Raw genomic sequence first — 13,134 nt, 5'->3', positions numbered from 1 at the left:
TTCCTGAGTGTGTTCATCATGGCCGGAAACAAGAAGCGCAGAGGCTGCCTACCAATAACCCTTCAAATCCTCCGCAACACCTTCAGAAAACACCTTAGCTGCAAATTTGGATGCACCTCTTTCTCTGAGGATACTTCAACCATGCAGAGCAGATCGACGTCAATCACAGTTAGGGAGGGCAGTGGTATATCTAGCGACGACTCGCAATCCGCTCGTTCAACCCGCAGCATCCCCACACCACACCATCGCAGCCCTTTATACGCAGTAAACAACAGAGGCTACGAGAACAACCATGGACACGAGCAGAAACCGGAGTGCGAGCACGAGGAGAATAGCCCAGACCCATCCCGTGTAACAAGAGCTCTCCGAATTCGACGTTTTGCCTCGCGTCTCAATCGCCTCGATGTGGTTCCTCGCACGCACGCATCCGTAAAGCCCAATCCCAAGCCAATAGATGGTTCATCAAGCCGGACGAGCATGCCAACACCACAAGGAGACATCACTTCTCAACATCAGGATCGGCAATTCGTTGTGATTAGACCACAATCTGTTCATGGCTACAATGGCCGTGAAAATACTCCTGTGGAGGTGAGGCTTTCAGCACCAGCACCAGCACCAGCACCAGCACCGGCGCCTATGAAGAAAGAGCGACGAGCAAGTGGTAGTTACAGCAGCAACAGCAACAGCCAGTGCCTGCTGCCTCGCCCATATCCACCTCGCAACAGGCTGTCTTCTCTAGAGGCCCCTTCCGCAGCAACGACGAGGAACACAATGGCACTCTCCAAACGCATCTGGTTGCCCAAGGGCTTTGAGGACCTCAAAATCCAATCGCCTCAACAGACAAAATTGCCGATACCCGTACAGAACCCGACCCCTAGCTTAGCAGGGGAAACGAATCAGATACAGAAAGCACAATTACAGGCGCAGGCTCACGAACAAGCCAAAGAAAATAACACCCCGAAGGCATACCCGATGAGCCTACAGCGCCCCACAGCAATTCTTCCAGTAGACGCGGACGGGAACCGGTCCACCCTCAAAGGTGCAAATGGACTAGGATCCAAGCTACCTCTAGCTAGCAGCAGCAGTGCCAGACGGAAGGTCCAAATAGAGAAAATGGTACCAACACCACTGCCACCAACCGCTCCTCCTCATACTTTTACTATCCCGGGACGGGTTCCATCTCGTGTGTCAAATCCCAAGACGAGAACAAAGCTAACACCGCAAATCAATGATCGGCCACAGGTCGAAACAGCCATGCCTCAGGCATATTGGCTTGGTCGCTTCATGACTCTCACAAACGCTTTTCAGTACGAGGATTCTTTCAACGAGCCGGATATTGCGACGGGTTTCGAAATGCCTTCAAGCTACTCGCGACCATTTCAACACTCGCCTGGTGGCGATTTAGCCGGATATCGAGTGAAGCGGGCGTTTATGGTGTTAGAGAATGTTTGTGCGACGGATGAGGCGAGTGCAAGCTTGCGAGAGTTTCGAGATGGATACATTCGTCGGTTTGGAGATTCGTGGATGGTTTAAACGGTAATGACTGTAACTTAGATACTATTCTCGTTGAAGTTTGGATTGATTTGTTTGAGGCTGCATGCGCCGATGATACTGTGTCATAATAACCCTACCTCAGAAACTCCTTGCAACGCCAGCCCTAATTGAATGATACAATGACAACTTCAGAATAAAAAAAAAAGAAAACAAAAAAAAACAAAAAAAGAAACCTCCGATATCACTAAGTCTTTAATCTGCTCCATCTAAGCATGAGTCGTGAAATCCGTCTCGAGGGCGGAATCAATGACGCTGGCCTTCTCACAGGTACACGAAGCTAGCACAAAAAAGTCAGCAACGACATGAGAACCAAAATTTCAAGAAAGAAGAAAGCTTACCCTCTGGTCTTTTTCCACAAGGACACGCCTCTCCAGTCACAGGGTGGTTTTCACTCGTCGCTCGCTCACAGGTACACTGACCGGCAGGACGAGCACCTAGATAGCAAAAAAAAAAAAAAAAGCAGTTAGCAAATGACGACCCAATAACACTCTGTATACAGGTATCGAGCAAAAGTGAAATGTTAGGAGGCATTAAACATACGGCAAGAGCATCTAGCACCCTGGATAGTGTTTTCAGTTGCAGACTTGTTGCAGGTGCAGTGGAGGGCGGATTCCTTGCCGCAGGAACACTTTGCTTGTGCAGCGCAGACGCAGCCGCCGCTAGGGTTGGTTTTGCAGCAGGTTGAAGCAGGGTGGACCATTTTGATTGATTTTTGTTTTATTATATCCCGCAGATAGGTGTTCTTTGGGGCTGAAGTTTATGGTATTGGAGTGGTGGCGTCAGTTGATTCTTTGTGAAATACTTCCAATGTGTTTGCGGGTGGATTTGGTGAGGAGTGAATTGATTACCACAGGAAGGTAACTCGAGGATATATGTAGATAAATGAGGGAAAACAAGATCAAACATTATCTGGTGGTGCTGGAGTACTTATACATCGTCAGGTCTCTTCCGCATCAAGTCATCAGCGGCGGTGCTTAGCAATCTGACAATGCTGATTGGCTGGACTCCACAGCGGCACCTGCTGCGCCGGGGCCGTGTCAGAAAATCATGGGAGATTGATTGGTCGAATATAGATCGCTGAGCTTGAGATTGGTAATTTTGTGCATTGCGCAGTTAGTTGGTTGTCAGCCCCAAAGTAATTGCTTTTCCTGACAGCTGATTGGAACACTTACATGTCGCGGGTGGCGAGATGGCACACGCTTCATCATGGATGCTGAAAGTAGGCATGCATATCAAAAAATAGTAAAGATTTAACATTATAGCTCAGCTAAAAAAAATAAAAGTCTTTTAAACAAGGCCAAGCATAGCAAATAGCAGTTATGCGCACAAGAAACTAACCCAGCGCCAATCATCCCAACTCCATATACAAACAATGATTTTCCGCCTTGTAAGCAATAAGTATTCAATAAAACAAGAGTGAAGAAAAATGTCGAACTATACCCAATCACCAACATATACTAGAAAGAACCAGGCGCTCTTCCGATGAATTAAGGTTGTACTTGTACAACCGTCCAATCTATTATAAAATGCCTCCACCGTGGAAATAACGCACAGAGGGGCGAAAATTGAGAAGAAATGACTGTTCACACTTCACAGTCTAGAGGTAATTTGCGTATTCGTACCCCTGTCCGTACTTTGCCCTCAAGGGATCCATGGCATTGGCAGGGTTGTTCATCCTTTCATCGGCGGAGCTGCTGACCGGGATATGCCCCGTCTCGGAGGGGAATGATGCTGGTAGACTCAAGCTGGAAGCATTGGATTGCGAGAACGGGATTCCGGTAGTAATACTATAAGGGTGATGCTCGTACGAATAGTGGCGGTATTCGGGCGCGTCCGAAATCGGCAGGTGTTGCATGGGCATGTTTCTTCCAGCGGGCTGTATGTGCGTGCTCATTTCCATTCCACCGTATGCTTTTGGAGTGGCCATCGAAAGGGGGGACTGATAGTTATGTATTTGCGGACCTATAACAAGAGCAGTTGTCTTAGTACTGTGGGCCGCCTGAATACGAGCCGGGGACTTACTAGCACCGTCAATTCCGTACGGAATTTGCGATTCTGGCTGGCCAGTGGGCGATACAGAGCCCTCCAATGGGCGAGGCTGGTTGTAGCCAACCATCATGCCATTTGCTGGGCGATTCATAACGTAGTCCATTGGCCGCCGATATGAAATCCCAGAGTGACCCATGGCCTCTGCCCCAGGTCTCGAAAATCGACCGGGAAATTGAAGCCCGGTATTGAAAGAAGACTCAGAGAAACTGCTCGATCGAGGGAAAGGGAAAGTTCCACGGTTGCTCCTTAGGTCTGGAACCGTTGCTGCTGCCCCTCGGTTTTGATAGTTCTCGAAGCCCCTTTCTGATGAGGCAGCTGGATAGCCAGGGCCACTGGTAGAGGCTGAGCTCAATGGAGATATAACGTAATCGTCATCGTTTAGGCGCGGTAGCCCTTCGGTGAGGAGTCCCTAAGTACACATATATTAGACTAGAAGTACAGCCAACAGAATGTGGGTAATCGAACCGGTGCTTCTGAAGGACCTTTACTTCCAAAAGGAGTTCGTAACACCTGAGTTGTATCAAAGTCATCCGGCAGGGCTCGAGACTTTAACATACGCTCCCGATCGTTGCTGGTAAGCCGCTTGAGTTTGGCACGTCTAGTTAAGAGAACTTGTGCGTTAGAGATTATTGAAGGAGAAAAGCCATTCACTGCGCAGAGAGAAAAGTACCTATTTTGGAACCAGACCTGAACCTGACGGGGAGTTAGTCCAGGAATTTCTCTTGATAGTCGCTCTCGGTGTGCTGCATCAGGATGTGCCTGCCGAGTGAACTCGCTCATCAAAAAGCGTGTTTGGTTATGTGTGAGACTCCGTAGGGTCAGCAATAGAACAAGCAGTGACATTCGTTGACTTACCGAAACCTCTTCATCTTTTTCTTATCTGATTTCGAATCCTGGGAGGCCCTCTTCTCACCGGCAACAGATGATCCTGCCCCGTCATCGTCGGAGGAGGCTGCGTTGATCTCGCTATTGTCCTTCTCGTCCTCATGCAGATCGTCTGTGATCTCGGACTTGACTTTGAAGGTTATTTCTTCGTTCGGTTGGGTATCTTCCATCTCTCGATTCTCGGCGTCGAGGCAGCCTATTTTCAACCTTGACATGGTGCCGGCCTGGGCGTTTGTATTTTGGCCTTGCACGCCATCCAACGATGCTCCACCACCCGGGTATTGCATTGCATTGGCAGGACCGACAGCAGGCAGGACTGGAAAATTCTTCTCAGCTTTAATCCCAGTAGGTTGCATTTCTGTAGCGGAAACTTTGTTTTGCTCGCCTGCTTTCCCTCCAACTCCGGACAGAGCCGGGAGATTTACCCTCGATTTCGATAGCGCTTGCTCGCTGTTCCACGAGACCGTGGCCCAGGAACTCGTGATTGCGGGGGAATGGGTAGCTGGTGATGGCACCGGAGACACCCATGCACAAGGACCACTGACTGACATGGTCGTGATACCCCCTTTCTACCTAATTCATGAAGATCCCTCAGGAACACGATTTCGGTGCAGGCGTAGGAAGTTCTCAGATGATGTCGAAGGAGGATCAAATATTGATGGAATTCTATAAAGGGACACTGCGGGCCCTGAATAGGGTGGACCCAAGAAAGTTGTCGGAGGTCTTCTGGAAGGGCCAAGGGCCTCGAAGTCGTTGGTCCAGGGGTAGTGATAAGAATGGAAGTAAATAGTAGGTTCCTCGTTTGCCGTTCTTAGACCGTCCTGGGACTATTGCCGGCTTCAGCAGCTGACGAAACAAGAAATGACCTAACCAAGTAGATGTTTCCTATAAAAACATTAAAGGGGAGACCTAGTCGTGACTGAGGTCACCATAGGCCAGCGGTAAGAAATAAAGATTGATTTGGACAGCTAGGTCCTTGTGTGGCCGAAAACTCCAACCTCCTGGCGCCTGGTGAGGGAAGAAGGGAGGATCAGAGATTAAACAGTGCTTAGCCAAGCGGGTCACGACAAAGAGATCAAGGTATTCAAAAAACAGGGCCAGGAAGCCCGCGGCGCTTAGGTCCAGGACTGTGGTCAAAGTCCGAGAATAATGATCCACAGGATCTGTCACTTGTGCCCCTGCAGGGGAGGGGAGTGCCAGGAATGAGGGGTGGCAACTGGCGATGGAGTGTCTCCTCCGGTCGATGAAAGGAAGGCTGACGGGTCTCGACTTTCTAGACGAATGGCAAGCACGGCCTAATGCAGGAGGCGACTCGAGGAAAACTGACAAGTTGTCTCTCAAGGAAAAGACTCGAAGGCTGAGATATCTCACGCCAAGCTGCAGGCATGAGCCATCGTCCCAGAAGTATCAGAACGTGCCAGCGGGACTCACAAGGCTAATGCAGACGAAGAGTAACAGAAAGGTGGGTATTTGGAGAACCTGGTTTGGAATTCGAACAAAGAGGCAGCTGTAGCACGGTATGCGGCGGGAGTCTATTAGGTGGAGCTACTACTCGGAGTAGAATCTGACGATAGTAATGATCATATAAAGGTTCGTCGTAAGGTGTTTTGGATTGAACAAACGTTGGCGCTATCTGGAGTTCGGGGGATAGACAAAGTCGGGCGGAAACCAATCAAAGATAGAACCAGGAAAATTGAAGGGAAAAATACGGAGTAGATGGGATGTCAAATCGAGACAGAATAATAATAAGTGAATATCTTGAAATTGTAGGGAGAGCAATAGGATGGTTATACACGTTGATAAGAAGGTGGCAAGTAGATGATCCCACGAGGACTAAACAGTAAACAGGGAGCAGTCTGCAGCAACCCTGTGGGAAAAGACAAAGATGGCAGTAATGCGACACTATTTAGTACAGTCGTACGCGATCGAGGATTGACTTTCACGAATGGAACTACTGTTGTCGCCGACTCGCGCGACTCATGGTGCACCGTGCAATGAAAAGGAAGAGGCCACCACCTATGCTTATCCAATTTCCACATGGGCAAGGGTGCTACAGAGGAGAGAGGAGCCGCCGTTCGCGTGAGTTTATCGATAGGGACTGCCCGTCGAAGGCCAAAACTGTTTGGCAAATCTTTGGGCGTGGAACAAGCACGCCAAACCGGGATGATTCCTGAATCCGCAGCATTGCATAGTTGCGGGTCACTGGGGGACAGTCTTAGACTCATCCCCACCGTCTATTTTGCTCACCAATCACCCGTTGCTCGAGGGAGAAGCGGACCCTTGCTCTTGATGGCTAGTCTGTCGGAGCCGGGACCGACTCAAGCACCAGCGTTGAGCATGATGATTAGTCTTAACAGGTCACAGGTTCAGGTTGTCTCTCCGATGGAGACGATGGCACACCATGTGGAAGACGTTCCGGAGAGCGAGACTAAGTGGTGCTTTCGCTTGGAATCCACCAAACACAGAGCCTGGATCGAGGCAACAGAGGCCCTAACGTTGAAGCCCTGTTAGCGCCCTGTCTGGCATCAGCCAGCCAAGACACACCGTCCCAACTCTCCAGCGACGTGAATGGGGACGACACGAGGACAAGTGAAACCTCGTCTCCTCCCACGCGGAAATACACGATCCATAATGGGGATGGTGGGCAGCGGAATATGACAGCAGGTGCCGGGAATGATACAGTGGTGAAGATCGCAGGCTCCTCTTGTACTCCGCCTGGCTGTTTCTGGTTTGTTTGATGAATTCAGGAACAGAACGGGTCCTGGAGGAAGGCTCAATGGATCATGGAATAATTCATCCACTAGAGCAATTTGGGACAGGACGAGGACTTGGGGAGAGATCGAGAGAGCGACAGGAAGAATAGATTCCACCAAATGGAGAAGCCTCAGACGGAGGAGGCCCTGACCTCCTTGCCTGGTTTGGACTAGCGCGGTGGTGTCCTTTTTACCGAGCGACGACCGGTCGACCGGTCTTCAAAAGGTCGACGGTTACTTCTGCGGTGTAGACTTTGCTCCACGGAATCTGCGTCAGGGCCTGGCAGTCGGGGAATCGTGGTGACGATCACCACAATCGACGCGAGTCGTGGCGATTACTAGTAGTGACCTGAATCGTCCCTATTGATTCAGAGTTTCCTGGGACTGGGAGGCTGGACCTGGATTCATGTCCCGGGCAGCTTGCTGGGAACCAGAAATCCAGGACAACACTAGGGAAGACTACTCCGTACAAGAACGGACACTGGACCGAGACTGTCTGAGTCTGCGCTAAAATCGGGTGCTTGTCAACGGCTTCGACGCTTTCCATTCTCCACGGGCTAGTGCTTGCAGGCGGGGCGAGAAGGAGCCAGGAGGGGAAGGGAACTCCACCAACAGGCACCTGCATGAAACGCTCACGTCCACAGAGCGAGACGGAACAGGGCCAGTGCAGGACCTCAGTGCTGCCAGAAGAAAACCAAACCAATCTTCGAAACGCCGTTTTGCTTCCAGAATGATCATGCTGCAGAGAAGCCAAAAGCGAGAAAAAGATAAGAAATCACTGGGAGTTTTACTGCGAGCGCGACATTTGTGGGTCAACAGGTCGACTGTTGATCGAATCCAGCGTCTGAGGTGAGCTCGCTTAGAGCAGAAGAGAGAACTAGGCAGGTTATGACACTCGAGGCTGACGGACGGGGTAGTATGTCCGTGAACACTCCGTACGCAGCTCCGCATACTTGGTACTGCGAAATAACCTGGGAGCCATTATTCGTTTCCAACATTTTGCTCCTTCTTTTCTCGCGGTACACAATACCTCTGCTCCATTACGAGAAGAGCAACTTCGTGTTTCTGTGGGTAACTGGGAATGCAGTAAAGATTGAAGACCCTTTTCGAAGAGGATTTCAATCGGCAGAATTACTTCATACCCAATGGGGCTCAGCTCCGCTCGAGACCAATGTCGTCAATCTTGCCTCCGAAGGAGAAGGAGACTCCTCGGAGGAGACAACGTTTCCAGGAACGAGGTTCGCACGGAATCGTCCGGTGGAAAACGATAGAAGCAGCTCTAGAGGTTCTAAAGGCTTTTTGCTCTTGGCTTTGCTCGGAGAATTCCCTGGCCAGTGGTGAGACTCGTGTCCCTTGCTCACCGGATGAATGCGTCAACTTGTGAAGGATTGACATTGACCGTCATAGTCATATTCAGCCGCTGCTGACCTTGATCTTGAAGACTGGGTTTCTTGCCTAGATAGGAAAAGTTCCAGGCGAAATCTCGGAGATGGGAAATGTGAGATACCCGACTAACTATTCGTATTGATATCCGCCCTGTGGGTGGGTATACCTCACATTTACAGACGGTGAGCGGGTACTTTGGTAACAGACTTTCCCGGAGGCTTCTATCATGAAGATGACTGGACCGAGAGTAGAGAGAGGCAGGGACTTCGTAAGCCCCTAACCTGAAGGATCCAAGTGTCGAGACTATTCTGCACTATGGCATGATCGCGTCAAAGCTTTCTTCTTGGTCTTAAAAGGACATCGGTGATCCTGGATCGCAGTGGCATCGTGTGGCAACGGTGCGGGGAAGAAGATCACAGTCGAATCCACGATGCACAAAGAAGCCAGTCAAAGCCATTCCGGTGATGCTGGTTTAATCTGCTTTAAGGCTTCGCGCCGTGCTCAGATGGAGAACAGCCTCCCCTTCATTTTGCTTTTCAGCTTCGGCCAGAGTATACGAGACCTTAGTTCCTCAGTCCTCGTCTGGTCTGTGCGGGTCACCAGCCAAGCTGAAACGCCCCATCTCCATTCTTTCAGTCCTGGACTCCGTAGTGGCGGGATGTGCCTTATCTTCGGGCATATTCTACCGAGGCACATTCTACCGACATATACGTAACTGTCGCCATCATGGATCCTTGCTGGACAATCTGATACCTCCAGTATCCATCTAGGATGTCGGGATGATTGCATTCTTGGTCTCGCCATGTTCCTCTTTGCTGCTGGGGAGCGTTGAAACGCTGGATCAGGCGTTGGTGCTTTTCTCGGCCTAATCAAGATGTGAAGAACCGGGCAGCTTCCGCCTTCTAGGGCTCGAGCCTAATTTTACCGTGAAACATGACAGACGCCCTTTAATCTCGCCTCGAGGACATCAGCACTTCCATGTTCTGATTTCAAGGTGCCAGTGAATTGCTCCCCCATGTACGGAACCCGTCACGCTATTGGCCTTGTCCGGCTGTCAGGTTGTCACTTGTCACTTGTCACGCTATCATCAGGCTGGGATTGTTTCGGTTAAATTGGAGTTTATGCATGCCGTTCTTCACCACCACACAAGATGAGGCCCGGGCTTCTAATTAATGCAGGTACTTTGCTGGGGAGTAATATTGTTGATCATTGAAAATTTGCTAAGGCGACTAAAACTGGCCGCCGAGATCCGTGTACAGGATAGAAAACTCAAAATGGTCAAAGGATTTCTCGAGTGATCCTGTAATTGCCGATTATTTACTGGGTAGCCCGTCCGTCTCAGCTTCTCTCGTACAGATATCGTCCATTCATGCACCACGGAAAGTATTGGCTCTATGAGCAGAAACTCCGTGGCGAATGTCGGAGTATAATCCTGACTAAACCAAAAGATAATTAACCAAGAGTGCGATCCGAGACTGCTTGCCAATTGTTCTGCTTTCACATCCAACCATTAGTCGCCCCTAGGCAGCACTAGATATGCAAGGAGCTGTCTCCCATATCGTGTATAACCCACTGACCACACAGATAGCCACGCTGGACGGGCATTCTCCTTCATAAAGATTCGGTGGGGAAACATGCATCGAACTGTTACCGAGGAGATGATTGAGGCCTGTCCCTGGCGGAAGAGAAGTTGCATGCCGTCAACCAATAAACCGGCGCAGGCGTCCCTGTTGAGCCATCAGTGATTGCATGAATTTACTGCTACCTTTTACCCAATGCCAACCCTCCGTTGGAACTTTGCATGGGATGAACAGCGACTCAGAATATAACCCTTTGTTAATTGGTTTCGCCTTGGCTGCAGTTGTTTGTGCCAGGCAGTTGATCGGCCGAATTCAGCGTCAATAAAGCCAATGAAAACGATGACAGTTTTAAACCGTTGCATTCACGACGGCAGTCATGCATGTTCATGATCCCGGCACATCAGCCTCGGCGCTCACTGCGTCATTCACATCAGCTGCCTTCTCTTCAGCCATAGCAGATGCGCCTCCCCCACTTTCAGTGTCCATTTCATGGTCCTGCGATGACCGATTTGATTCGCCTTCGTGAGATTTGGTTGTAGTATCCTGTAGCGTACTTGTGGTAGGCTGGGTGGTGGCTTCAGTGGACTGTGTGGTTTCAAAGAGGGACTTGAGATTTTTCCCGTCTTCGATCTTGTCAAAAGCTGAGAACTTGCTTTTAGTGGAAAGCCGCAGCATCAGCCATGTCTTGCTTGCTTTTGCTTGAACAGCGGCTTCTTTATCTTCCCTCGTTTGCGCGGTATCAATGTCAAATTCAACATCCTCGATAACCCGCATGAGCGACTCCAAGGCGGGAACATTGAACCTGAATATGTCAAACAACGCTATCAATTAATTTGAGCGGTTTGGATTTCGGGTGCTTACCTTTCGGTCTCTTTGAGTCTTTTAATTCCAGATGAGGATTCACTTTCAGAAAGGAACTTTAGGTTGAGAGAGTTCATAGGAGAAGAACGAAGTCGTCTGTTGGCATATGTCTTGATTGCCTTTTCGCGCGCGCTAAGATACTCATCCACTGGAACTGCAGGCCTCTCTATCGGAGGGCAGCCTTCAGCTTTCCAGCGCACCCAATTCTTATCCCGCGATAGGACAGTATCCACCATACGATAGTAAAATTTTCCTCCCGAACCTTCTTGAAGATATCCTTCAATTGATTTCCTCATTCTCACGGCCCATTGTGCCTAACGGTGTTAGATATGAGCAAAATAAACAGTGTTAGAAGTATCTTACATCCTCGTCAGTAAGTAAAAATCCATATAGAACAGATTTGTTGGTCAAATCGGCCAGTTTCGCTTTTGACTTTGACGTAAGTGACAGCATAAAGTCCAAAAGGATCAAGGCTTGGACCAAAACATGTCGTCTAAAGGCAGTATCGTTGACCTAAGAAGAGTAAGTTATTTGTTTTTAAACTGTATAGCACATCTGAGAAGATACCTCAAGATCAAAAAGTTCTCGACTCGTCAGGTATTTTGGATTGAAGCTGCTTGCAATTTCAGGCCCATCTGTGGTTCGTTTCCGCTTGGTCGACTTCCGGATTTCCTCATGTGTCTTGCTATTGGAAGTTTCGAGGTCTGTATTAACCGTCCTAAAAGACGATAGTGTGGATTCGAGTCCGGTCTTAAAAGTGGCGAAATGCTGGGCATTGAATATTTTCGTTGGCGAGGAGAAGTAAGCTTGCAACCCCCAGAATATGGGGTAGAGAGTATTGAGATCGGGTGTGCGCTCGCCTGCTTGGGCCCCAGGTTGAGAAACGGTCACCTTTGGCGTCTTGTTCATGTCAAGCGCGGTCAGCTTGTCATCCTTCTCGGTGATGGCTTGGGATTCGGTTTCTTGTTTCTGGACGTCGGCTACCGACGTTGTTTCCTTGGCATCCTGCATATCCAAATCCATGCCATCTGTTCCACCAGTGGTTTCCTTCGTAATATCGTCGAAGGCCGTTACATTCTCGGTATGATATTCGCCTCGGAGATTCACCGCGCTTTTATCCCCAAGAGGGAAACTTTGGAAAAGGAAGATAAACACACGGCCGCAAAAGACGGTGTCCTCCGCTCGAGAGAGCCTACGAAGCAGTTCATTGCAAGACCTTAAAATAATCAAGTTCTTTTGTTTAAAATGTTTCTTTAGACGTGTCAGCGGGCCAACCTTCGTAAGTGCGGTTTGAGGGTAAGCGTACCTTCGTGTTCCGTTCCCTCCGAGACTCCAAGTAATCAAAAACCTTGCGACAACCCTCGATCGTCTGGCTGTCTAATAGTTCCTCAATCAACCAGAATATGAGGCCGGGTTCGCATTGTTCTAAATGGCGTTAGAAGGTCTCTCAATACTTTGCGAGGCGAAAACGAACCATTGTCGGAAAAAACAGATATTATGTCCAGTAAATTCCATATACAAACAAACTCGGAGTCTTCGATCGTTGTAGAGGCCTGGTATAAAAGTGCTGTCAGTTGCGGATTCCGGAGGGAGGATGGGGGTTGAGAAGGGAAGGAATACGAGGAGACCGTAAAACTTTTCTCGAAAAGCGATTTCCACAGCGGCAAACTGTGTTTGTTGACTCAATTGCTTGACAAGTGGCGCATCTTCACCATGGATAAGCCAAAAGGATTCCCCAAGCTGTGTTTCTGTCAACGGGGGCTCGATCTCCTTTCCCGGCTTGACTTGTTCTGCCTTTGCCAAGAGAGAGTCAATCAATCTCCTGTAGATATCGATCACATCGACATCTGTATTCGCCATTTTCTGTTCCGGAGGCAACATTTGTCGATGACACCACCGTCGCAGGTGAAGTTGGATTTGCGAGGGAGCTTTAGTCTTTGGAGCCAATTCGTTGCTGCGGCTCTCCGAGCCTCAGCCCACCAATGATAAAATGCGCTAGGCGCGCGCCTAAATTGGGTCGGCCACCACAAACCATTTGCGCAAATCCATGTACGTACCTGTCGGAC

The 13,134-nt window shown here is 49.4% G+C and overlaps 6 protein-coding genes across 6 annotated transcripts; 3 read left to right on the top strand and 3 right to left on the bottom strand.

The window, feature by feature from the left end:
* Positions 1 to 18: 18 nt before the first annotated feature.
* ASPSYDRAFT_92878 (uncharacterized protein) lies at positions 19 to 1,533 on the top strand (the record flags this gene model as incomplete). Its single annotated transcript, XM_040852746.1, has 1 exon — positions 19 to 1,533. The coding sequence occupies one exon, from the start codon at positions 19 to 21 to the stop codon at positions 1,531 to 1,533; it is 1,515 nt and encodes a 504-aa protein (XP_040699562.1).
* Positions 1,534 to 1,760: 227 nt separating this feature from the next.
* Positions 1,761 to 2,654, bottom strand: ASPSYDRAFT_184132 (putative copper resistance protein Crd2; the record flags this gene model as incomplete). The annotated part of the gene is made up of 3 exons (XM_040843544.1): positions 2,095 to 2,654; positions 1,893 to 1,988; positions 1,761 to 1,831 (listed from the first exon to the last, which is right to left on the bottom strand). The coding sequence occupies exons 1-3, from the start codon at positions 2,252 to 2,254 to the stop codon at positions 1,761 to 1,763; spliced, it is 327 nt and encodes a 108-aa protein (XP_040699561.1). The 5' UTR covers positions 2,255 to 2,654.
* A 497-nt stretch (positions 2,655 to 3,151) lies between these two features.
* ASPSYDRAFT_92877 (homeobox domain-containing protein) lies at positions 3,152 to 5,039 on the bottom strand (the record flags this gene model as incomplete). Its single annotated transcript, XM_040852745.1, has 5 exons — positions 3,152 to 3,516; positions 3,577 to 4,012; positions 4,069 to 4,201; positions 4,274 to 4,411; positions 4,459 to 5,039. 5 exons carry the CDS (start codon positions 5,037 to 5,039, stop codon positions 3,152 to 3,154), a joined length of 1,653 nt encoding a protein of 550 aa, XP_040699560.1.
* Positions 5,040 to 6,263: 1,224 nt separating this feature from the next.
* Positions 6,264 to 7,485, top strand: ASPSYDRAFT_429275 (uncharacterized protein). The gene has a single exon (XM_040846560.1). The coding sequence runs from the start codon at positions 6,526 to 6,528 to the stop codon at positions 6,997 to 6,999; it is 474 nt and encodes a 157-aa protein (XP_040699559.1). The 5' UTR covers positions 6,264 to 6,525; the 3' UTR covers positions 7,000 to 7,485.
* Positions 7,486 to 7,998: 513 nt separating this feature from the next.
* On the top strand, positions 7,999 to 8,914 carry ASPSYDRAFT_429231 (uncharacterized protein). Its single transcript, XM_040846559.1, has 2 exons — positions 7,999 to 8,578; positions 8,649 to 8,914. Exons 1-2 carry the CDS (start codon positions 8,130 to 8,132, stop codon positions 8,698 to 8,700), a joined length of 501 nt encoding a protein of 166 aa, XP_040699558.1. The 5' UTR covers positions 7,999 to 8,129; the 3' UTR covers positions 8,701 to 8,914.
* A 1,677-nt stretch (positions 8,915 to 10,591) lies between these two features.
* ASPSYDRAFT_92876 (THO complex subunit THO1/HPR1) lies at positions 10,592 to 12,928 on the bottom strand (the record flags this gene model as incomplete). Its single annotated transcript, XM_040852744.1, has 7 exons — positions 10,592 to 11,009; positions 11,069 to 11,382; positions 11,432 to 11,581; positions 11,636 to 12,319; positions 12,375 to 12,493; positions 12,543 to 12,621; positions 12,689 to 12,928. 7 exons carry the CDS (start codon positions 12,926 to 12,928, stop codon positions 10,592 to 10,594), a joined length of 2,004 nt encoding a protein of 667 aa, XP_040699557.1.
* Between the last annotated feature and the right edge of the window lie 206 nt (positions 12,929 to 13,134).

This window comes from Aspergillus sydowii (genome assembly GCF_001890705.1).
Source record: "Aspergillus sydowii CBS 593.65 unplaced genomic scaffold ASPSYscaffold_11, whole genome shotgun sequence".
Classification (NCBI taxonomy): domain Eukaryota; kingdom Fungi; phylum Ascomycota; class Eurotiomycetes; order Eurotiales; family Aspergillaceae; genus Aspergillus; species Aspergillus sydowii.
The sequence above is the reverse complement of the archived record's forward strand: the minus strand, read 5'-3'. Positions and strand labels throughout refer to the sequence as shown.

Excerpts from the sequence above, each read along its gene's own strand:
- ASPSYDRAFT_429275 (XM_040846560.1), top strand. The coding sequence starts at position 6,526 with ATGGGCAAGGGTGCTACAGAGGAGAGAGGAGCCGCCGTTCGCGTGAGT.
- ASPSYDRAFT_429231 (XM_040846559.1), top strand. The coding sequence starts at position 8,130 with ATGACACTCGAGGCTGACGGACGGGGTAGTATGTCCGTGAACACTCCG. Across the intron at positions 8,579-8,648 it reads GGAGAATTCCCTGGCCAGTG|TCATATTCAGCCGCTGCTGA; the intron begins GTGAGACTCGTG and ends TGACCGTCATAG.